The 13781-nt window shown below is 44.8% G+C and overlaps 2 protein-coding genes across 3 annotated transcripts; one reads left to right on the forward strand and one right to left on the reverse strand.

Annotated features, from left to right (window-relative positions):
• Nucleotides 1-329: 329 nt before the first annotated feature.
• Nucleotides 330-2569, reverse strand: LOC125528044 (WEB family protein At4g27595, chloroplastic-like). Of its 2 annotated transcripts, XM_048692561.1 has the most exons (3): nt 2340-2569; nt 2035-2176; nt 330-1920 (listed from the first exon to the last, which is right to left on the reverse strand). In XM_048692561.1, the coding sequence occupies exons 1-3, from the start codon at nt 2357-2359 to the stop codon at nt 421-423; spliced, it is 1662 nt and encodes a 553-aa protein (XP_048548518.1). In that variant the 5' UTR covers nt 2360-2569; the 3' UTR covers nt 330-420. The 2 variants fall into 2 exon arrangements, with proteins under 2 accessions (XP_048548518.1, XP_048548517.1); XM_048692560.1 differs by lacking the exon at nt 2340-2569 and having other exon boundaries at nt 2035-2324.
• Nucleotides 2570-7994: 5425 nt separating this feature from the next.
• On the forward strand, nt 7995-13552 carry LOC125528043. Its single transcript, XM_048692559.1, has 14 exons — nt 7995-8249; nt 9801-9866; nt 9953-10024; nt 10147-10251; nt 10611-10712; nt 10790-10849; nt 11002-11102; nt 11191-11272; nt 11562-11654; nt 11732-11796; nt 12209-12221; nt 12311-12391; nt 12897-13005; nt 13135-13552. The coding sequence occupies exons 1-14, from the start codon at nt 8124-8126 to the stop codon at nt 13254-13256; spliced, it is 1197 nt and encodes a 398-aa protein (XP_048548516.1). The 5' UTR covers nt 7995-8123; the 3' UTR covers nt 13257-13552.
• The last annotated feature ends 229 nt before the right edge of the window (nt 13553-13781 follow it).

Below are 13781 nucleotides of genomic sequence, written 5' to 3' on the forward strand. Positions count from 1 at the left end.
AGCACCTGCACTGAACCACCTGACAAATGGCGAAATTTGACTTGCCTTCACTAAGCCACTGACAAATGGCGAGATTTGACTTGCCTTCGTGCTTCTAGAAACTCACGTGTAGAAGGAAAAAAAACACGTTACGACTTGTCAGGGGCTGCACCTTCTTCCAATCGCATCACTGTGTCCCCTTCAAATGCCATCTTTTCAACCAGCATGTACATCAGACATGTGAAACATCAATCTCTTCATCTTTCAGCCTAAAAAGTGTCAGTCGGACAAGTGATAGCGACTTTACAAACCGTTCCAAATTTCAGCGCAAAAAGAAGGAAACAGTTAGATAGATGCAAGAACATCTCATTGGTCGTGTAAGTATTTAGATGAACAAATCAAAACTACATGATGCATTACATTACAATGGGGCGATCAAATTCAAGTGTGCACTGGCGCCAAATTCGCCTTGTAGAAGCTTTTCCGCCTGAAGAGATCCCCGAACTTGCGAAGGATCGGCCGCTTCTTCTTGCCGCTCATGGAGTGCTCCATGCCCACGTAGTGGCTCTCGTCGATGTGGTCGAACTCGTCGTCGTCGTCGTAGTCGTCCATGGCCGCGTCCGCCGCGGCCGACTTGAGGTCGGCCATGTTGCTGAGCGACGCGAACATCCGGTCCTTGGGGTTCAGGCTCCCCATCCTCGCCGACTGCGAGTAGCCCACGCCCTTGAACTTGCCCGGCTCGCCGATCGAGTAGCTCCGCCCGCCCGGTGTCCTGGGCTTCTCCGTCATCCAGCGCCGCGACGCCGTCTCCGGCGTCCCCTTGGCGCTGGCGACGAGGCGCCCGTTGGGCAGGTGCTGCTGGTCGAAGCCGCACTCCGGCGCCGCGGGCGCGGTCGTGGCCGACGACACGGGGGTGCTGAGCTCCTTGAGGCTGCCCTGCGCGGCGGCCTCGCTGACCTTGATGCACTCGTACTCCTGCCGGAGGCTCTGCAGCGCGCTCTCCTTCTCGGCGACCACGTCGTTGAGCCGCGCGTTCTCGGCCCGGGCAAGCTCGAGGGATTCTTTGACGATGTTGGCCTCGCCGACGGCCTGCTTGAGGATGTCGCGGAGGCGCGCGTTCTCGTCGCGGATCACGCGCTGCGACTCCAGCAGCTTGGTGTTCTCCTGGCGCGCCAGGTTCACCTCCTCCTCGGCGGCGCGCACGCAGTCGAGGAACACGCGCTCCTTGTCGCCCCACGCGCCCGCCGACTCCTCGGCCTCGATCCTGCAGCGGTGCTGCTCCCGCAGCCGCGTCTCGGCGGCGGCCAGCTCCCCGCGCAGCCGCGCGGCCTCGGCATTGGCGGCCTCCAGCTCGGCCTGCGTGTCGGAGAGCCAGCGCTTGACCTGCTTGGCCTCCATGGTGACGTCGGAGAGCGCGAGGGAAAGGTCGTCCAGCGCCTTCCGGCTCCGCTCCTCCCCCTGCATGGCCGCCCGGAGCTCACCGCGCAGGGCCCTGATCTCGTCGTCCGCGCCGCCGAACATGAGGTCCTTGACGCTCCGCTGGTCCATGACGCCGCGCCGGGCCTCGAGGCTCCGGTTGCTCTGCTGCAGCGCGGCCATCTCCAGCTTGGCCTCCTCCAGGCTGATCTTGGTCTGCTCCAGCTGCTTGGTCTGGTATATGAGGGACTCGAGCATCTTGCGCTCCGACTCCTTGGCCCTCTCCACCTCCCGCTCCAAAACCCGCGCCTTCTCCGCGCCGCCATCCCTCCTCCTGAGCTGGTCGAGCTCCTCCACCGCCCGCGCCTTGTCCTCCCGCTCGCTCCTCAGCTCCTCCTCGAGCTGCACCACCCGATCCTTGTCACCCCGCTCTTTCTTGAGCTCCTCCTCCAGCTGCGCCACCCGCTGCTGCGCCGGCGTGGGCGTCGGCATCGCGCCTCCGCCGCCGGTGATGCCGCGACGTTTCTGCCCAAGAACCACCGTTAAAAACAGAGCGCAAATAAAGCCTGCGATCAGGCTACGACAAAGGCTTGGAAGGTAACGTAAGGGGGAAATGAATTGGCGAGGGCCGGTACGTACCTCCGGGGAGGGGGGCGCCTTGGAGGCGCCGGCGGTGGAGCGGCTGCGGTGGAACCGAGGGGAGGGCTTGGGGTTGGGGGTGGAGGAGAGCGTAACGGACGAGGAGGAGGACGCCCTGAGCCCCGCCTCGAAGGACCCGGATCTGCACGGCGGAGAATCCCAGCTCATGGAACCCGAATCGCGGAACGTACTAAATACTACACTATTGCAGTCAAACAGTAGTAAAAGAATGGAGCCGCGCGAAAGAAGGATCTTATTGAGGCGGCGAGGGAGGGGCGCGCATGGCCGCCGAGTGGGGTGCTCACCTCGGCATGGAGGAGAGCATCCCGGGCGGGCGGGCACGCGGGCGGCGCGCGGGCCGAGGAAAAAGAATTGACGTGGCAGTGGCAGTGGTGGCAGGGGAACCGGATTTTAGAAGAAGGCCCGGTGCAACATGGGCGCGATTAATAGTCGTGCTCGCTGGTTGGATTAGGGGAGGATTGAGGTCGTGGGTTAACAACGGAAAGAGAGTGAGTTCTTGGAGCTGTAGTATATTGCTCTGCACCGCTGATCGGGAGGCTCTTGTCGGATTAGTTAAGTCGTGTGGCGCGGGCGAGGCCGCAAATGGCGGTCGTGGGTCGTGGGGCGTGGGGCGGGCCGGCGCCGACCGGCGCGTGGAGTAGTGGGGCTTGTTGCGCCAAGCGTCGTGCATGGGTGCGGTTTGTTCGGGTTCTGAGTTCTGACTCGAAAGTTTCTGCCGCTGACTGAATGACTGGGTTGATTCGGTGGGGGCCGTCGGAAAATTCTGGTCTCGCGTATGGCAAGAGCCGCGTACAATGTTTGCTCCGGTGCTGGGATTTGGTGGGTCAACCTTGGCACGCTGGCCCTTGTGCTGCGGCGACTCCATGGATCGGCGTACGACCATTCTCTTTCTGAGTTCTGACTCGAAAGTTTCTGCCGCTGACTGAATGACTGGGTTGATTCGGTGGGGGCCGTCGGAAAATTCTGGTCTCGCGTATGGCAAGAGCCGCGTACAATGTTTGCTCCGGTGCTGGGATTTGGTGGGTCAACCTTGGCACGCTGGCCCTTGTGCTGCGGCGACTCCATGGATCGGCGTACGACCATTCTCTCTCAGGCCGCTCCGGTGTTATTACAGCATCTCCGACGCGATACCCCACTCCAACCGCAGACGTCGCTTTTCTAGTGCAGTGGCGGTGGACGGTGGAGTGGATGACATGCTATGTCATCTCAAGATCAATGCCCCAACAATCTGACGTGATGGCTCTAATCTAGAGTAGCACTAGTGTGAGAAGCCGTGAAATTGTAGACTTTGGACAGATTCGACCCGAGCTAGAGTAAAACTGTGGATGGATCTCGAGGCCACCAACGACCGACGACGTACGTGAAGCTCCGGGTAGGGCGATTCCAACCGTAGCGCTGAACGGGAAAGTCGTGACTCGCTCCTCTTTCTAGGTGTGGAGTGGACAAGGGTTAATTTGCCGGCACAGCGTCAACCATGATGGAAAAATTGATCACAGGTGGAACCCTCCTCCTCGTTAAGGGCAAGGGATCGGATCATAACCAAATCGGCATGTCATAGTGTGAGCAGTTATCAGTGCATAACCACGTACTACTTGTAGCCGGACCTTAATTAACATACAAGTATAGTAGTATGTCGTTTACGTCTTTCCACTTTTGACATTGCCAGTGAAACCTTGGCCAAAAACATGTGCATGTGCATGCGCATGCGATGGTGCTCGACGCGTTGAAATTTCAGGATCCACGGCAGCGGAAGTCCTGGGTTCGGTCGACCTGAACGTTTCATTTTCACAACGGTTATACTACATGTCAGATGAGGGCATGAGGGTCAGTTGACCCGCGAGTGGAAAATAAAAGAGCATCCATGTGATTCTCGGAACCACAAGCCAACAATTTAGGTGTCAGTGTCAGAAGTAGACCCACTTAAATAGATCCATCGAGGATCGGAGTTTGCTCAAACATGGCAATCTCTAGAACATGGTCTATCTCATGTCATGTTGAGCCTGTCCTTCCTTCTCGAGAAAAATAGGCCTCAGATTTTCGATCAGAACTTGTCAGACAACTCGCCTTGCTATGATAATTTCTCCTATCATGTTGGTCAGCCTGCGATCACCGTAAATGATGGTGTTGGCATGATTGAAAGGCAACACACGCATAAAGACCCAGAACTCGTCAACACACAACTCATCAGATCACCATGCATCGAGTAGACGGTGAGGTGAGCCATGTTGGCACTTGGCAGCTGAAACTTCCGGTGTCGACAGCACGGAAGCTACCAATCATACGCGCACGGTCGTTTCAGAAACCTGTAGACTGTAGTAGATGGTTCGGCAGTGTCCGGTCTCACGCACGCGCATGGCGTGCTCCTACTTCAGGTGTTGGACTTGGCCAGCCCCAACCGGACGTCAGACCCTGGAAGATTCTTCGCATACATACCAATCGTGTGTTCGTTTGTTTCCGAGTACATTATCGTTCCTAGAAACCTGTGCACGGGGAAGCAGTACTTGTCGTCGAGAGAACTAGTCAGAGTTTAAGTCTGGTTTTTTTTTTATAAAATAATATTATTTTTTTAACAAATTCGGAAAATGTGTGCCCTAGTCCGTAAATTTGAAAAGTATGACCCCGTCGGCCTCACTCAAGCCGAAAAGGCACTATCGCTTAGGCCGAAAAGGCACTCTTTGATTTCGCTTAGACTGAAAGAGTGGCAGAACTAGGCCGAATAACTCTTCATTTTTTGTTGGGCCGAAGTTGCATGTCCGTCAGCCTAAACTAGTCCGAAGTGCACTCTTCGGCTTTTACATGATTGAAGAGTCTTTTTTCCCCTTCGTCCACCTATCTTCCCGCAGTCAACCAATCTAGTGCTCCTGCTTTTTTTGTATTTTTAAATATTTAGTTTGCTCGTTCAGTAGTAATATTATTCTTGTGTGACATCGCGTTGTTTGTTCTCCCTCCATTTGATTAATATTATTTTAATGTACAATGACATTTTTTAATACGGTTTGAAATATTTCTTAATACAAGATGAATATTTTTTAGTACATGATTATATATTTTTGAAATACACGATGAGTATATTTTTTATACACGATAATGTTTTCTGAATACAGGTTAAACATTTTCTTAAAACACGATGGACATTTTCAGGTTACAAGATTAACATTTTATCAAATACACGATGATATATTTTTAGTGTTCGATGGCATTCTTTTAATACAGGTTGAACCTTTTTCTTAGTACATGATGAACATTTTTAGTACATGATGAACATTTTTTAATATGCGGCTAACATTCCATAAATACATGATGAACACTTTTTTTTATTATAATGAACACTTTTTTTGCATATGATGAGCATTTTGTGAGTATATGACAAGCATTTTACCAAATACGTGATCAATATTTTTCAAATATGCGACAACCATTCCTTATGATACGGTGAACAATTTTTGGATATGCAATGAACATTTTTTTTCTGAATACGTGATGAAACTTTTTTGGCTATGCGGTGAAAATTTTCAAATACATGATGAACATGTTTGTGTATATACGTGAATATTTGTTATGTAAGATGCATTTTTTGCATGTTTATTTAATAAAATTAGCAAACTAAATATTTAAAAAATATGTAAATGTTTTCAAAAGAGCGGAAACGCTAAATTGTTTAAGGGTGGGAAGAAGAAAAGGACTCTTCGGTCACGGGAAAGCCGAATAGTGCACTTCGGCCTGGTTTAAGCCGACGGCCATGTAACTTCGGCCTGGTAGCCCAGTTGTGCTACTCTTCGGCCTAAGCGAGACCAAGAGTGCCTTTTTAGTTTAAGCGAGACCGTAGAATGACTTTTCATCTTTAGTGAGGCCGACGGGGTCATACTTCTAAATTTACGAATTCAGGCATACATTTTCCAAATTTGTTAATAATAATAATTTTCTTAAAAAAATTCTTAAGTCTGTTCTCAAGTTTTTCAGCTCGGTGGTAGTAGTAGGAGGAGTATATTTTCCGCACTAGTTTTTTCTAGAGAGAGTTTTCTGCATCATGTGTGTACCCTTATCTAAAGAAGAAGCAATCCTCCCTCACAAAGGAAAGAAGAAGAAGCAAACCTAGCTAGATTGTGAGCTTCATAATTTGAGCCTCTCTTTTTTGAAGGATGAAACTACACAAGGTGAAAAGAAGATCTAGATGCTACAATATACTCCTCCGTCCCGAAATTCTTGTCTTAGAGTTCCTCATGTGACGTGGACTCTAGCATATAAAAGTAACCATCACTTGGAGTTTGGTTCATTCTTTTTTTGCAAGAAAACTTTCAATCTATTCATCATCAATCATGATAGTACAATGAAACCAGAAATAATAAAAATTACACCCAAATCCGTAGGCCACCTAGCGACGATTACAATCACTGAAGCGAGCCGAAGGCACGCCGCATTCATCGGCCCTCCCTCCCAGGAGCCATGCAAAATTTGTTATAGTAGACAGTCGGAAAGTCATCATGCTAAGGCCCTATAGGACCAGCGCACCAAAACAACAACCGCCACCGTTGAAGAGAAGTTTAGATCGGAATGATCTAACCTGTAAACACACGAACAAAGACCAGATCCACGTGGATCCATCGAAGACAAACACCGATCGAATCAAACGGGATCCACCGGAGACAAACCTCCACATGTCCGCCGATGACGCTAGAAACACCACCAGGACAGGAATTAGGTGAGGAGAATGTTATAAGAAATGTCCAGGCGTCTATCAAAAAAATATATCATGTGTGCTCTAAAAATGTACATTATGTACTAAGAAAAAAAATAGACATGCTTTGAAAAAGGAACCAAATAAAGCGACAAAGAAACTGAAAGAAAAGCAAGGAAAAGTGAAGAAAATGAAGAAAACCAAAAAGGAAACAAAGAAAGCCAAAGTATAGCGAACAAAGGAAGAAAACCAAAAAAAAGCCATTGAGAAAACAAAGAAACCAAGGTAAGAATCGATGAAACCAGTGAGAAAAAGCAAAGAAAAAACAAAAAACCCAAAGTGAGTGAACCCTAGAGTGACCGCTATAAGCCAGAACAAAGCAAACCTACGGCCACAGCGAGCACCCATGCTAAAATGGGCCGACTCGCTATTGTTGCTAGTAGGCGATTCATATTAGGAATCAAGTAGGAGTGACATACAACCTTGGCGTCAACCAACAACCAGACACATCATTCTGCATTAGCTACAATAGCACTCTTGAATCCTATTTGGCACCTTCTATGTCAGCTAACCGGTGTTGAAGGCGTTCCGGTCGGGCCGACCCATCTAAGGGGTGCAACGGGAGAGAGCTCTTTCTGAATTTGGGAAGCTTCCCAGCCATATTTTTTTGGGACCGGTTTTGTTTGTTTTTTCCTTTTGTTTTCTTATTTTTATTTTTTGTTTTCTTTTATATTTTTATAAAATGTATGAAATATTTCCAAAATTGATATTTTTTCCAAAATTGATATTTTTTCAAACTTGTGATTTTTAAACTCAATATTTTTTCCAAATTTGGGATTTTTTTCAAAATCGTTTTTTAGTTTTTGTGAAGTTTTTTTTAAAATTGATAATATTTTTCCTATTTTTTAAAACAGATGCTTTTTTTTAAATTCGTTAACTTTTTTGAACCTGTGAAATTTCTCGAATTTGCGGAACCATTTTTTGTCTTTTTTTTAAAAAAAAGTCATACAATTTTCACAAAAGTCAATTGTCAGTGGTCAACCGGTCAAGAATTGACCGGTTAACCCCAACCGGCCTGTCAACCGCGACCAGAGAACACCATGGAAAACCGGTGCTGCTCCATAATGGGCGGCCCACGAGTGGTGCGCGTGAGCGCCGGTTTTCCCTCCCTGGTGCTTAAAGCCTGCCGGCCGGATAGAACTGGCCCAGCCCATCTGGACCAGCTTATTTCCAGTCAGGGCCGAGCCTTCTCGTTTCCATCTTTTCCTCCTTTCAGTTCCAGTGAATTCTTCCCCTCAAAAAAAAAAAAAAAAGTTCCAGTGAATTCACTCGCACAACCCTGAAATCGAAACTGAAACCAAACCAAGATCGAGCGGAAGCACGGCACCAAGCAATGGAGGCGCTGCTGGAGCTAGAGAAGGTGCAGAGAGTGCTCTCCCTCATGGGCTCCCGCGGCCTCTCCGACTCCGACGGCAGCGGCGGCGGGGACCGCTTCCTCGCCCACTTCCTCCTCTTCCTGGTATCGTTTGCCTAGGCACTTCGCCCCTTTCTCTTCCGCCGTGTTCACGAATCCAGTCACTTCAGATCCGTAAGTTATGTGTGCGCTTGATTGACTGCATTTTCGGGTGAACTGAAGATCCAATTTCTCCTTGTCGGGTATAGTAGCAATTTTCTGATTAATTTAATCCATAAGTAAATTATATGACGACAGTGCTAACAGTATTAATCTCATATTGTAAGCTAATCACGCGAGTGCGTACCAGACATAGAACAGACATATTTATGAACATACTATAAGTAGTAAAAGCGGGATGAACAAACCACCTCCCTAAAACCTAATGACTCGTAATTACTTAGCAATTAATTATCCTTTTCCAACAGGCAAAGATAAAGTGCACACATGACATAGGTCTGAGCTCGACTCGTTCACGAAACACGTCGCGAGCGGGGCGAGGTGGGTGGTGGAGGAGGAGCGCCGAGCGCGCATGTAACACTCCTTTTCTCATGCTCCAGTGAGACGTGGAAGAGAGTTCCGTCCCAACTCTCCTCCACTCCTGTGGTCGGACTAAACTTCCCACCATGTCATGAAAGCACAAATGGGCCTTCGAGATTTATCCAAGACTTATTATTTAACTAGCAAGATGCCCATGCGTTGCACGGAACATCAAGATGCATTTGTATGAGTAGTTTATCTTGTGGGAGAAAATGATGAACGAGGAAAGACCTTATTTGCAAATGTGGAGAGGGGTGTGGGTATCTTTTTGCAAAATTGCCATAGTTTCCTTCCTATCCGTCAGATATAAATCGGACGGCCTATATTGCAGGATGGCAGGCACACCATCATCACCAACTCTGTTTTTTATAAGAGTAGAGAGTAGAGATATATATGACTAAAGGCCATCCAACTTTCAACAGCTCTTATCTACTCGCCATTGGTCTAATTCTCGGTCAGTATGATGCTTACATGTGCTTGTTGGATCAGAAGCAATGACTGTAGCTTCAAATATGTGAGGTGGAGTGGGATCCTACAACTAGGGAAAACATGACTCTTGCACATCGAATGGTTCTATTGCTGTCTTTTGTGATGTTTAGATCTGCAGTTTGCTAGGTCTGGCAGGCCTGTAGCACGATTTCCTTTCTTCATTTTCTGTCAAACCTGGTTTGGGTATCGTTTATGTTTGAGACTTGGTGTGTGTGTGTGTTGTATCCTGTCGTTGTGTTGAACTGGTTGTTTGGCAGTTTGCTTTATCTATAAAGCAGGGCGAAAGCCTATTTCGGTATCGCTTATGTTCTGAACCTCTAGGTTTCATTAATAAATCGGGGAGAGATCCCTTTTATAAGTTTTTTTTTGCTAGATAAGCAAGAGATCCCTTGTAGGCTTCATTCCTTTTATGATCATGATCATTAAAATATGTTTTCAATTGATTTGCATGCCTTGCCTTTTCCTATCTCTGTGTTAAATTCACTATCTCTTGCTGACATTTGAAAGGTTCCTGTGATAGTTGAATTATAGCAGACTGAATGCATTTCAGTGTTCATGATTTGGGTCCTCTTCATTTTGTGCATGTAGGCGCAGCCGTTTGATTCACTTGCCATTGAGAAGAAGGTCGTATTAATCTCTGAGCTTTTGAGAGAGGTAATCTTAGTGACCCATTGCTACATGTTGAATTGCTTATTTTCAAATGTTTGCCATACTGAATTGATATTGATAATTGTTTCAAGGTTAATTCTGATACTCTCAAAGAAGTGCAACGTCTAGCCAGTCTGGAAGGTACTAATAATAGGGAAGATGAAGTAAGTATTATTCCCATTTTACCTTGTAAGTGAACTAAGCAAATTTGTTGTTAACTGGCACTGGCACTCTGTAGAGATTATGTCCTTTAATGATCTGATCAAGATATATCTTATCGAGCCAGCCAACTAAGAAGTTCAAGACGGATGGCGAGAAATTAACCATTCAGGATGCGCCTATGATTGGATTCGATGCAATGATGAGAGCCAATTCCACGCTTGAAGATTTTGTGCGTACTCTTTGATACTTGTGACAACCTTAGTTGCCCTGTGCTTCTCTAAGACTCTGCTCCTATTGCCTTCTTTTTTCAACGTTCTCATGATTTTACTTGTGGAAGAAAAACATTGAACTCACTTATGGACATTAGGTTTCATATCAAAATAAGACAATTTGACATGGAGTACATTTTGCTTATTCTTTAATCACACTGTTTAAGAATTTCACTCAGAAACTATATCAGTGAGATGTCTACACCTTTGGTTGTTCTCATGCAAGCACGTTTTTATACTTTTGTTTCTTATGAAAATGTCCTTATAGATGTTACATAGAATGCTCATATTCTTGACTTTATTTTTCTTGAAATGGCAGTGCAGGTCATACTTCATATTTCATGGTTTGGATGTTAACAGACCACACTCTGTTTTCAAGTTTCTTCCTTTCCTTTCTTTTACAGAGAGCTACATATACCAGGTTTTTGCTGAAATGTGCTTCACAGTTCTCCATATGTTTTTTTTTCATTAGGCAAACTAAAATCTTTCTTGTTGCAGTTAGATGCTTCAAATGAAGACAGTTTGCTATTAGTTCCAGAGAACAACTCTTCTTCAACAGTAAGATTTGGACTTTTGATTTAGTTATCTTGCGGAACATGATACGTGACATGATCAACTTAAATCTTAGATTATTATGTGTACATTGACTTTCTCATTTAGTTATTTACTGTTATTTTTTTATTCTTATTTTCCATTTATTACCAATGCAGGTATTGGAAAGGAAAATACAAGGTTCTAGTCAGATGTCCTTGTCTGACATGCTTGACCCCCTTGATAATCTTCTTCAATGCCAGGGGTTAATGACAGATCAGTTGGGAACTTTCTGCTCGATGCCCTTGTAAACATGTAAAATATTCTCCATACCTGATTGAATTAGCCCTATATTTCCCATGTTTTAGATTGCGAAATGAACTCAAATCTGGCATCCAGTATTGGTCTCTAGAGAGGAAGCTTTGTCAAGCATTATCAAGAAAGGATAAGGTAACTAGAGCTGCTTCTTAGATCATATGTTATATTCAATCATATTTGCTGATCTATGGATACACTGAAGTATGTAATATTGAAACATGAAAGAGCAAAGGCCAGATGTTAAGTATTACGCTCTAATGGGAATAGATATAGCCATATAAGAGCGTCCCAGCTTGTGCACAAAAATGTGAAGTGACAAATGCTTAAACATCAAAAATATTTTTTGCAACCAAACATTTCTGCCGCAGATAACATATATCTTGTCGAACTGAAAATAGTTCCTACAAAATTTTCTCTATAGATATCTATCGAAGATGTTATGGAAGCAATCCATCTCAAATCTTTTGACTATCGAGTTCTTAATCTGATGATGTATCGGCTTACTGGTCAGCAGGTATATACATCTTTGTCTTTGTTGCCTTATCGATTGCCAGCTATTGTCAACCAGACCTTTTCTTTGATTATTTCTAGGTCAATGACTTGCACATGGAGTTCTTGTCTGTCTCAGAATTTTTAGTTGAGATATGTGATGACCTGTGAGTATACTCTAAATCATAGTCTTCCATGCACAAGTGCAATGGTGTAGTCTCTAGTTTTTACATAGAATGGTGCAGTTCATGTCCTTAAAGAATATCTAGCACATCTGATCTGCTTGATTGAATGCTCTAGGGAGGTAGTGTATGTGTGTAAGAAGAACTGTGCAAAACCTGTAACTGTCTTGAAAATGATGTGCTATATGTTGGACTTGAAAATAAAGTCTTTTCATGAATGAACTTTTGACTTTGGTTACGAAGTTGTGGTGCAATCTAATGTAATGACCTAACTAAATGGAAATCCAATTACAATAAAGTTATGAGTCACCTTCTTGATATTTAGAGAAGTTCCTTCTCTGTACAGCATCAGTGAAAACAGTTGTTTCACCACTGACTTGTTTTAGCTATATTGCAGGTATGATTATGAGGTACGTGTTGCTAACTACATTGTCACTAAAAAAATCATGCGCGCATTTCTTCATATCTAACCATTAACTAGTTAAATTATGTGTTGCAGGATGATGTGGTTAACAATACTTTTAACATCCTCCGCATGTTTGCTGCGATATATGGACCTTTAGATGCACCAAAGATGTTGGTGCGTAAGAAATTATCTGTGCCTTTTACTTCATGGCATATTATTTGATATAATGTCACTGATGTATTCCTAATTTTTCTGGTGCTCTCTATTCTCAGTCAACGCTTATAAAATGCGAGTTTCTTTAATTCCAAGTATCTCACACTTAGTTTACTGATGTTTTTTTATTTACGTAAGTACTAACCTTGTACAAACTAAAACTATTAACCTCAATGCACGAGTTATTGCACTGGGAGAAGTGTTTATGTGTGGCATGGAGAGCATCTGGTTAGCCTCATGTGAATTCTTGAGATATTCGCAAATCTAATGATAAACTTGGTAGTTGAAAGTAGGTGCAAAATCTTATGATTTTGAATTATTTACATTGTAATAGCTCTGGCTTATGGAAATTGCTCTATTATATGTTTAAATTACATATTTGCAGATAAGCTTTACTAGATCTTAGCTTTTATCTTTTTATAAGTCTAATGGTAATTGGTTCTGCGAATGGCTGCTGTACGTATAGGCCAAGTGCATCGGTGAAGCTGAGGAAAAATATGAGAGCTTCTCAAAGAAATTGGACCCTAGCATCTCAAGAAGTTACTGGAGAAGATGTGAGGAGGCTACAAAGGAAGGTATGCCTTCTTTCTTTGGTTTGAAGATATACTGATAATTAGTATCTTCATCTGATTTGGTTGATCTTTTTAAAAAAATTCCTGGAGTGCTAAAGCATAAATGCGGTCATTTGTGTCATCTTCTTGTAGGTGGAAAAATATCAGGCGATGCGTATGGCACATGGAATATCCCTCCTTTGATAGGAGATGAAGAATCATTTCGCCTTGATAGATTGAACAGAGGTGATGCTTCTGCCATGGCCATCAGATGACAGATACCATGCTCTGAGCATCTTCAACAGGAGGCCTAGTTATCATTGCTAGTAAATGCCGTGTGCCTGTGACCCAAATTCCATTAACCCACTCTTTTGCTGCATGTTTGCAAGAGATAAGGGCTAAATCCTTTTATGGCCCTACAAAGTTGAAAAACCATCCCGTGTGCCTGTGACATGTGGGTCACTCTATGTCAATGACTTGTGGGCCTAGGAGCATTCAAGGAGTGTTTTGCTTGACCTGTGATATTAGATGATAGTATCATAGTCGTATTGTTTCTTGATCTTGCCAAATAGTATGACATAACTTTTGTTGCTTCCTTGCTAACATACGCTACCCTCCTTGCTAACATACGCTACCAATCGGGCGTCTTTGTTGGCACGTTTCTGGATCTCTGAATGCTACACAACAAGCACATTATTGTGGCCTGTTTCTTTTCAACTGTTTGCCTGTAGTTGTCTTGGTATACAATCAGTCGGCACATGTTGACACAGTTGCATCCTTCATGCTACAGTTGTAGCCAC

The sequence above is a fragment of the Triticum urartu genome, unplaced genomic scaffold (genome assembly GCF_003073215.2).
Source record: "Triticum urartu cultivar G1812 unplaced genomic scaffold, Tu2.1 TuUngrouped_contig_4592, whole genome shotgun sequence".
Classification (NCBI taxonomy): Eukaryota; Viridiplantae; Streptophyta; class Magnoliopsida; order Poales; family Poaceae; genus Triticum; species Triticum urartu.

Excerpts from the sequence above, each read along its gene's own strand:
- LOC125528044 (XM_048692560.1), bottom strand. The coding sequence starts at position 2,202 with ATGAGCTGGGATTCTCCGCCGTGCAGATCCGGGTCCTTCGAGGCGGGG. Across the intron at positions 1,921-2,034 it reads AGGCGCCCCCCTCCCCGGAG|AAACGTCGCGGCATCACCGG; the intron begins GTACGTACCGGC and ends GTTCTTGGGCAG.
- LOC125528043 (XM_048692559.1), top strand. The coding sequence starts at position 8,124 with ATGGAGGCGCTGCTGGAGCTAGAGAAGGTGCAGAGAGTGCTCTCCCTC. Across the intron at positions 10,025-10,146 it reads CTAATAATAGGGAAGATGAA|CCAACTAAGAAGTTCAAGAC; the intron begins GTAAGTATTATT and ends TTATCGAGCCAG. Across the intron at positions 11,273-11,561 it reads CATTATCAAGAAAGGATAAG|ATATCTATCGAAGATGTTAT; the intron begins GTAACTAGAGCT and ends TTTTCTCTATAG.